The 9,744-nt window shown below is 45.5% G+C and overlaps 1 protein-coding gene across 1 annotated transcript; it reads right to left on the bottom strand.

Moving 5' to 3' along the window:
* Positions 1-5,052: 5,052 nt before the first annotated feature.
* LOC122923399 lies at positions 5,053-9,532 on the bottom strand. Its single transcript, XM_044274196.1, has 3 exons — positions 7,974-9,532; positions 5,635-6,155; positions 5,053-5,602 (listed from the first exon to the last, which is right to left on the bottom strand). Exons 1-3 carry the CDS (start codon positions 8,260-8,262, stop codon positions 5,411-5,413), a joined length of 1,002 nt encoding a protein of 333 aa, XP_044130131.1. The 5' UTR covers positions 8,263-9,532; the 3' UTR covers positions 5,053-5,410.
* Between the last annotated feature and the right edge of the window lie 212 nt (positions 9,533-9,744).

The raw sequence follows: 9,744 nt of genomic DNA on the forward strand, positions 1-9,744 counted from the left end.
TATCTGTAGATAACTTAAGGCAACAACTAGATATGTGGTACTATAAGAACTCACCTAGGCCGATTAGCAAACAGCATGGTATGGGCGCCATGTGTTTGTGCGCTCCGGTTTGGCGTTTTAAGCTGGAGGGCCGGAAGTCATGTGTGCGCTGTAACCCGGGTCCGGGTTCAGCGGGTCACATGATCGCCAGTGACGTCACGTGAGCCGCGTGACTCCGGAACACGGTGAGCGCATGCGCACTACATGTTGTAGCGCAGAGTGGCTATGTGTTAGAGATATCTATCCTATTAAGCCTCAAGATGTAAAATAATAGGAATATTAGATTGGGAATAAGTCTGCTGATTGATGAGGAGAATAAAAGGGGATTGTGTGAGAAATTTTGTGAATATTGAGGATAAAGAGTATATAAAGTATTATATAGGTTATTAGGATAAAGAAAGTATAGAAAATAGAGAGAATTAGTAGAGAAGATTATAATAATAAGTAGAAAAGGGTCACATACATCTATACATGAAAAAATATATTATTTAAAGGAAGCATAATGAGACATTAACTTCAATGCTTGTCATACTGAAATATGAAGAATAAGGGAACAAAAAGAAGGGGGGAAAAAAGAATAAATCAATAAAAACCGAGGACAAGAATCAACAAACAGAGGCAAAACCAATCATATTATGCAGTTCTTAAATTATAGGGTATCTAAATATATAGGTATCTATATATACTGAAGACTTATACTATGTTCTAATCTATGATGAGAAGGAGGGTGGGAAGGAGGGAGGGAAAAAGAAAGGGATGCGGGGGGGGGGGGGGGGGGAAAGGGAAAGGGGTGGGAGGATTTGGGAAAAAGGGGAGGGAGGGGGGTGGTTATTTTCTCACCAACTTGTGTATTGACTATGAATATAATCCGACTAGGGAGCCTGAAATAAAGGAGAGGTATATGTACATTAATATCAATAAAAATGGCATTATATCAACATATCAGTCCACAATGTTCAAAAATAAGAATAAATGTTTGAAGATTAAAGATCACAATAAAAGTCACACTCCCGATTAAGGCCTCTCGGGGATAAGGTATCCAACCGGTGTATCCAGAAACTTTCTCTTTGTTTCAATGTCTTGATCCTGTTACCGCCTCTCCGTGGAGAATTTATTTGTTCCAAGACCTGATAGCGTAAGGATGAAATCTGGTGGTTGTGTTCCTTAAAGTGTGCTGGGATTGGTACCATGCATTCTCACATATCACCCCTTGGCTCCCAAGATTCAACAAACAATTAGAAAACAATGGTCCATACTATCACAAGCATATCCCGAGATTCCAGAATTTCAGTCCCCTCCTATCACTTGTTACAAAAGATCACAAAACATTAGGGACCACCTCATTCGTGCAGACATTGGACCACTAAACAAAACTTCAAAGCAACTCTTTTTACAGAATCCGAAATATGGTACCTTTCCGTGCCTACATTGTGCACAATGCTCAAGTGTAATTAAGGGCAACTTTATTACACATCCTCACACTGGCAAAAGATTCCCCATCAAAGGATACTATACCTGTGATTCCTCATTTGTCGTTTATCTTATTAAATTCCCGTGTGGACTCTGCTACGTGGGTGAAACTACGCAACAAATAAGGAACCGTATTTCCAAACACAAATCCACCATTAGGACTGAACAATTACTGTTACCAATCCCAGCACACTTTAAGGAACACAACCACCAGATTTCATCCTTACGCTATCAGGTCTTGGAACAAATAAATTCTCCACGGAGAGGCGGTAACAGGATCAAGACATTGAAACAAAGAGAAAGTTTCTGGATACACCGGTTGGATACCTTATCCCCGAGAGGCCTTAATCGGGAGTGTGACTTTTATTGTGATCTTTAATCTTCAAACATTTATTCTTATTTTTGAACATTGTGGACTGATATGTTGATATAATGCCATTTTTATTGATATTAATGTACATATACCTCTCCTTTATTTCAGGCTCCCTAGTCGGATTATATTCATAGTCAATACACAAGTTGGTGAGAAAATAACCACCCCCCTCCCTCCCCTTTTTCCCAAATCCTCCCACCCCTTTCCCTTTCCCCCCCCCCCCCCCCGCATCCCTTTCTTTTTCCCTCCCTCCTTCCCACCCTCCTTCTCATCATAGATTAGAACATAGTATAAGTCTTCAGTATATATAGATACCTATATATTTAGATACCCTATAATTTAAGAACTGCATAATATGATTGGTTTTGCCTCTGTTTGTTGATTCTTGTCCTCGGTTTTTATTGATTTATTCTTTTTTCCCCCCTTCTTTTTGTTCCCTTATTCTTCATATTTCAGTATGACAAGCATTGAAGTTAATGTCTCATTATGCTTCCTTTAAATAATATATTTTTTCATGTATAGATGTATGTGACCCTTTTCTACTTATTATTATAATCTTCTCTACTAATTCTCTCTATTTTCTATACTTTCTTTATCCTAATAACCTATATAATACTTTATATACTCTTTATCCTCAATATTCACAAAATTTCTCACACAATCCCCTTTTATTCTCCTCATCAATCAGCAGACTTATTCCCAATCTAATATTCCTATTATTTTACATCTTGAGGCTTAATAGGATAGATATCTCTAACACATAGCCACTCTGCGCTACAACATGTAGTGCGCATGCGCTCACCGTGTTCCGGAGTCACGCGGCTCACGTGACGTCACTGGCGATCATGTGACCCGCTGAACCCGGACCCGGGTTACAGCGCACACATGACTTCCGGCCCTCCAGCTTAAAACGCCAAACCGGAGCGCACAAACACATGGCGCCCATACCATGCTGTTTGCTAATCGGCCTAGGTGAGTTCTTATAGTACCACATATCTAGTTGTTGCCTTAAGTTATCTACAGATATCTTCCTCATAAATACTCTGCTTTACACTCATTATACTAAATCTAATTCTTTTTTCCTGATCTGTTATTCTAATTATGAGTAATTCCTTACACTATAACCTCGTCCTGATTATCAAACTTTTTATCAGAGACTATAATTATTTAACCAGTCCCACACCCCTTATATCCCCCATACTTTACATACTTTACCTATCTCCTACACCCATTATCATCTTTATGACTCTGAGATCTGTACATTTATATACCCTTTTCTTTCCTCTCCCTCCCCTTTTTTTTCATGGGTCAATATTAAACTATGTTCGCCACGTTGAGACACCAGTAAAACTTCTATATTTATACTCCTTTACAGATCCCTTGATAAAGGTCTTTGACAGGACCGAAACGTCGGGAATTATCATGGCCCACAAATATATGTGATTTGTTATATCATAATTATGGCGCAACTAGTCATATATTGACGAAACCTGTGAATAATAATTTTTTGCACCTATAATAAATTTTGCAAAACAAAAAGAGATCGGTGTGCCGTGGATTACCATTATATATTCTGCGACTGACGTCCTCTACGAGCACCCACCATTATATCAAGGTGTGCGGACTCCGAAAATTTTTTCTAATTCATGTTGAGGAGGAGGCCCAGAAAAGTTTTAAGTTCGGAAACTTGGACGGGTTTCCACCGGAAAGGCTGGGCATAAAAGCTTCCCGGGTTGGCGGCTATAAATTGTGTGGCATACCGGTTTGTCTCTGCCACGACTAAGTCCAAGAGCTCCGCAGTCAAGAACAGCTCAAAAAATCCCAGGGCCGAACCGATCTGAGCCGTCTCAACCCGAACTCCAGACTGGGCGGTGAAAGGGAAAACTACTGGTGCGGCTGAAGTTGGGGACTGCCAATCAGGGTTTGCCAGCACCTCAGGGATTCTAGGGGCTCTACGGGCCCGTCTGTGCGGTGGCTGTGACGGGGTCACTACTGCACGTGCCACCGTACCAGCTTCAACTGCCCTTCTGGTGCTCGCTACTTCACCAGGTTGTACGGCAGTGCTGGTACTAGGTCCAGGGAGGGCTGCGCTGCTGGTGTATGCCTCACCACGTAATCCGACAGCGCCAGCCCCACTCTGCTGCCCTTGAAGCGGATCCTGCGCAACCTGCGGTCTAGCGACACAGGGCCGGGTACGCCTGGTGGTATCAGGGACCTCAGCCTCTTCGTCCGAACTTTGGGTCAGAGAGCCACTGCTTTCTACAGGTTCGTATTCTGACCCGCTGGATTCATCAGATGAGGGTTCCCACTCCTCATCCGACTGGGTCAGAAGCCTGTAGGCCTCTTCAGAGGAATACCCCCTGTTAGACATGTGGGCAACTAAATTTAGGGGTATTCCCTGAGACTACCCAAGAAAAAAAGCAAGCCTGTCTTACAAAGGGGAGGCTAGCGAAGTACCGGAGGCCGCTGCGGTTGATAAAAAATATCAAAACTGATTTTTTTATCGCCGCAGTGCGTGTAAAGTGAATGTGCAGTGATCACTGCGGTGGGGCGGGCGTGGGCGAACGCACGTGTGGGCGACCGATCAGGCCTGATCGGGCAAACACTGCGTTTTGGGTGGAGGGCGAACTAAGGTGACACTAATACTATTATAGATCTGACTGGGATCAGTTTTGATCACTTCCAGATACTATAAAAGTACAAATGCTGATTAGCGATACGCTAATCAGCGAATAACGGACTGCGGTGCGGTGGGCTGGGCGCTAAATGATCGCTAACTACCTAACCAAGGGGCCTAAACTATACCTAAAACCTAACGGTCAATAACAGTGAAAAAAAAAAGTGACAGTTTACACTGATCACTTTTTTCTTTTCACTTGTGATTGACAGGGGCAAGAAGGGGTGATCAAAGGGTTAATTGGGGTTCAGGGGGGTGATCTGGGGCTAGTATGAGGTGTTGGTGTACTCACTGTGTAGCTGCTCCTCTGCTGGATCCAACCGACGAAAAGAACCAGCAGAGGAGCAGGCAGCCATATAACACATTATATTTACTAATATGATCTGCTATCTGGCACTTTGATTGGATTTTTTAAAAATCAGCAACCTGCCAGCCGCGATCATTGGCTGGCAGGTTGCTGACGAAATACTGCTGTGCGAAACGCCGGCGCGAACTGCGCATGCGCGCGCGCATATTCGCGTCATCTCGCGAGATGACGTGTATATGCGTGACTGTGCGCAGCGCTGCCACCTCCGGAACGCACATCTGCGTTAGGCGGTCCGGAGGCGGTTAAAAAGGAAAGGCATCGGCTGTACTTCCTTGTCTTCCTGGAAAGTGAGTAGGGCTTTACACGCAGACATTTGCACCTCAGTCTGGCAGATCTGGTTGCTAATCTGGAAGATTTCTTTCCACCATATTCTAATGTTTGGGCAATCCCACCAAATGTGGAAGAAAGATCCCCTACTGTCAAGGCCCCTCCAACATCTATCTGAAGCTGTTGCTGAATATAGCGCCGCTATGTCGGGGGTTTTCTACCATCTTGCTAGGATCTTATATCCATTCTCCTGTATGCGGACACATCTAGAGGAGGTATGTGGGGAAGATAATAGGTTTGGCAAATTTGTGATCGGGAACTCTTGTCCTAGATCTTTTTCCCAATGTCGTATGAAGGCAGGTTTAGTTGGTATAGTAGGGGTGTTTAGTCTTTGAAAATTTGTGAAATTAGTTTTCTCGGGGGGGGGGGGGGGGAGGGATTGGAAACGAGTGCTTCAGACCATAGCAGAGGGCGGTAAAGGTCCCCTAACGATATGTGCTGAGAGATGAAGGTATGTAAGTATGATGGGGGGGATAGGTGAGGATAGGTGGCGTTCAGAATTTTTTGTAACTCCTTAAGCTGAAGTACTGATCCATTAGGGTCAAAGAAGGAGAGGATTGGAGTAGATGACTCCCTCAATTCTCGTGGAGTACTTTCAATTACTGCAGGTAAGGCAATTCCCAAAATATCCTTTATAGAGAGGAGGGGGGATGGGAAGGGTATCGCGCAGTGAGATGATGGAAGCCATCTCCACGCTTTCAGAGTGGCCTGAATAATTGGATATGGCGAGGGAGGTAGGTTGCATGTGTTGTTATTGCCTAGTAAGAGAGATCTGAAAGGTGTATTTATTAGCTCCTGTTCTATTGTTACCCATGGTTTGGTACTACTAGGTCTGAGCCACTCTATTATTCTGGATAAAAGAATCGCCCTTCCATATGTCTCTGGATCGGGGAGGGCGATACCCAGTGGCGTAACTAGAGTTTTATGGGCCCCAGTGCAAACTTTGGATCGGGGCCCCCCCCCCCCCCCCCCCATTTATACAAAGAAGCGGCAGAATTTCTTACTAAGGGCTCTTTCCCGTGCGGCTAGTCCGCTGCGTGAATGAGAGCCAAGCCCCATTCCGGACAGCAGAGACAGCTCCGTGCCTCTCTGTGACCTTTTTACTACAAAATCACAATGAGATAAAAGCTGTCACCGTGATTTTGTAGCAAAGCGATCACAGAGAGGCACGGAGCGTTATCAATCATGTTACTGCTCCGTGTCTCTGCTGTCCGGAGCGGGGCTTGGCTTTCTTTCACACAGCAGTTTAGCCACACGGGATCCGCTCGTGTTAAAGAGCCCTAAGCCCAATGCATGACTACACTCACCCAGTCCTAATAAAATCTGGTCCTACCTCATCCAGGGTGTCGCTGGCGTCGGCGTGATGTCCGCTGGATCCAGAACAAGGTTCCTGTGGTGATAGAGAAAAAAAGAATAATCACATAAGGAAGGGATGGTGACTGCCCCTATGAAACTACCAGCAGGGGGCGCTGTGCTGGCCTGGTAGACTGAGCTATGCCAATGTATAGCAGGGTAATTTAGGACATTTCCCCTAAGTGCAACCGCACAGTACTAATGTCTACATTGTGGCCCCTCACAGTACTAATGCCCACCTTGTGGCCTTTCACAGTAATTAAGCCCACCTTGTGGTCCCTTCACAAAAGTTATGTCCTTCTTGTGGCCCCTCACAGCAGTTATGCCTACCTTTGTTCCTGTCACAGTAGTTATGCCCAGATATGTGTCCCTCACAGTAGTTATGCCAAATATGTGCCCCCTAACAGTAGTTATGCCAAATATGTGCCCCCTCACGGTATTTATGCCAGATATGTGCCCCCTCAAAGTAGTTATGCCCAGATATGTTCCCCCTCACAGTGGATATGCCCAGATATGTGCCCGCTCACAGGGGTTTGCCCAGATATGTGCCCCTCACAGTGGATATGGCCAGATATGTTACCCCTCACAGTAGTTATGCCAGATTATGTGCCCCTCACAGTAGTTATGACCAGATATGTGCCCCCCTACAGTGGTTATGCCAGATTATGTGCCCCTCACATTAAATATGCCCACATATGTGCCGCTCACAGTGGTTATGCTAGATTATGTGCCCCCCTCACAGTAGTTGATATATGTGCCCCCTCATAGTTATGCCTTTATATGTGCCCCCCTCACAGTAGTTATGACATAATAGGTGCCCCCTCAGTAGAGATGCCCACTTTTGTGCCCCCTCACTCTAGTTGTGCCCATCAACCCCCTTCCCCTTTGCCCCCAGTCTGCAGTGTTAGGAAAAGAAAAAAACACATACTTACCCTCTTCCCTGGTGTTGCGCTGCCACACTCACATGGCACTGCTGGCTGTGCTGAAGGCAGTTTCCCGGGCCTTCAGAGCTCCTCCCACAGCCAGCAGCGCGATGTGCGGCCAGCAGAGGGAGCTCTAGAGCTCCTGCTTCACTGATGATCTGGATACAGCCCGGCAGTGACAAGAAATGCCGGGCGGACTGTATGTGAGTGAGTGCGCGCGTCCCCCCTCTTCCTCCTCCCCCCCTCTGCGCAAACCTCCCCCACCTTGCTTCATATTAAACATGTAATGGAGCGCCCTGATGGGGGCCCGGCATTGTCACTGTACTTCGTGCTGGGCCCCGTCACAGCGCTTCATTACATGTTAGTACAGCGGGCCCCTCCCCCCGCCGGGCCCGGTCGCAGTCGCACTCCCTGCGACCGCGATCGTTACGCCCCTGGCGATACCTCCATAATACTTGGGACGTGATAGGAGCTCGAAAGATAATCTAGGTTTCTTTCCTTTCCAGATAAATGTACGAAACAATTTCCTCAAAGAGTCATAGTAGGTTTTGGGAACTGGGATGGGTGATCCTTGCTGTAAATATGTTAGGGGGGGGAGTATCAAGGACATAAGTAGATTCTTGCGGCCGAACCAAGATATGGTCGGATTTTCCAGTGTATCAATGCTAGAGGAAATGTCCTTTAATAGTGGAGCGTAGTTGAGTGAAAATAGTGCTGAAGGGTTGGAGCTCATTTTGACCCCTAAGTATGTTAAGTGGGGGGAGACCAATTAAACGGGGAGTTTCTTTTTACACTTCTTTGTGTTGATTGGGGGATCCCAAAACAAATCACCAGTGATTTTTGCTTGTTAATTTTAAAGTTGGAGATGGAACTATAGGTATCAAGGTGTTTCTGAATCGCTAAGAGTGAGTTCTTAGGATTTGAGGTCATTATCATAATATCGTCCGCAAACCTTATGTTCCGTACCTCCCAGCTTTACTCCTTGGATTGCAGCGTCGGCTCTTAATTTGAGGAGGAGGGGTTCTAAAGCGAGGACGAAAAGCAAGGGGGAAAGAGGGCACCCCTGCCTGGTACCATTTTGGATATCAAAGGGGTCTGATAAGTCCCCGTTGATCAAAACGGAGGCCGAAGCCTGAGCATACATTGCGAACGTGGCTTGTACAAAGGGATCAGGCAGGCCAAATCGGTAAAGAATATGTCGCAAAAAAGACCAATTGATTCTATCGAATGCTTTTTCTGCATCCGTACTCAATAGGAGGAGAGGTCTGGACCGGGTAACAGAAAATTGCATTCTATTTAAGACTCTGGTGGTATTGTCCCTACCTTCGCCTACCTGATCCCCAGGCACCACTGAAGGAAGAAGAGCTGCTAAACGATTGGCTAATAGTTTCGCTAATAACTTAAGGTCAATATTGAGGAGAGAAATGGGTCTGTAGTTGGCCCATTGTTTAGGGTCTTTCCCTTCTGTTGGGATCAGGGTAATATGAGCTAATGTCATATCCCTGGAGAGTTCTTTCCCTAGTAAGGTAAATTGCATACTGACAGGAGGTGGGGGAGTCTACATTGCTGATAAGTTCTATAATACGTTACTGGAAGGCCATCTGGGCCCGGGCTTTTGCCAGAGGGAGTCTGTTTTAGAGCAGTTGAAAGTTCCTCTAAAGTGAACGGGGAAGCAAGTTTTTGTTTCTGACCGTTGGAGATAGTTGGTATCGCAAGTGAATCTAGGAAGGAAGAAATAATAGATGAGTGAGTCTCGGTGGTGAGTGTTTGGGGTAAATTGTAAAGGGCTTCGTAGAACTCACGAAATGTGGCCCCTATAGCTTTGGAAGAAAAGAGGGGTGTTCCTTGAGGGGAATCTATTTGATGAATAAAGTTTGTTGATTTCCTGTTCTTTATTCTGCGCATCATAAATTTAGATGCTTTATCACCATGCGCCAAAAAACGAGATTTTTGTATAACTTACCAGTAAAATCTCTTTCTCGCTCTTTCCTTGGGGGACACAGAAGACCTTGGGTATAGCTCATCTCCCTAGGAGGCGTGACACTAAGTGAAAACTGTTAAGCCCCTCCTCCATCAGCTATACCCTCAGCCTGGAGAGAGAGACTGCCAGTTGCGTGTCCAAGTAGTGAGAAAAGGCAAAGTCCAACAAGTGGAAACAACAAGCCAACTACCCAACGGGTAAACAAAACTCGGAAACCGTGTAGAAAAAAAACAA

The sequence above is a fragment of the Bufo gargarizans genome, unplaced genomic scaffold, assembly GCF_014858855.1.
Source record: "Bufo gargarizans isolate SCDJY-AF-19 unplaced genomic scaffold, ASM1485885v1 original_scaffold_1571_pilon, whole genome shotgun sequence".
NCBI classification, from domain to species: Eukaryota; Metazoa; Chordata; class Amphibia; order Anura; family Bufonidae; genus Bufo; species Bufo gargarizans.

Coding starts and splice junctions, on each gene's coding strand:
- LOC122923399 (XM_044274196.1), bottom strand. CDS start 8,262: ATGAGCTCCAACCCTTCAGCACTATTTTCACTCAACTACGCTCCACTA. Junction 6,156..7,973: donor ACGTCCCAAGTATTATGGAG/GTATCGCCAGGG, acceptor TTACGCCACTGG/GTATCGCCCTCCCCGATCCA. Junction 5,603..5,634: donor GGTCTGAAGCACTCGTTTCC/AATCCCTCCCCC, acceptor CCCGAGAAAACT/AATTTCACAAATTTTCAAAG.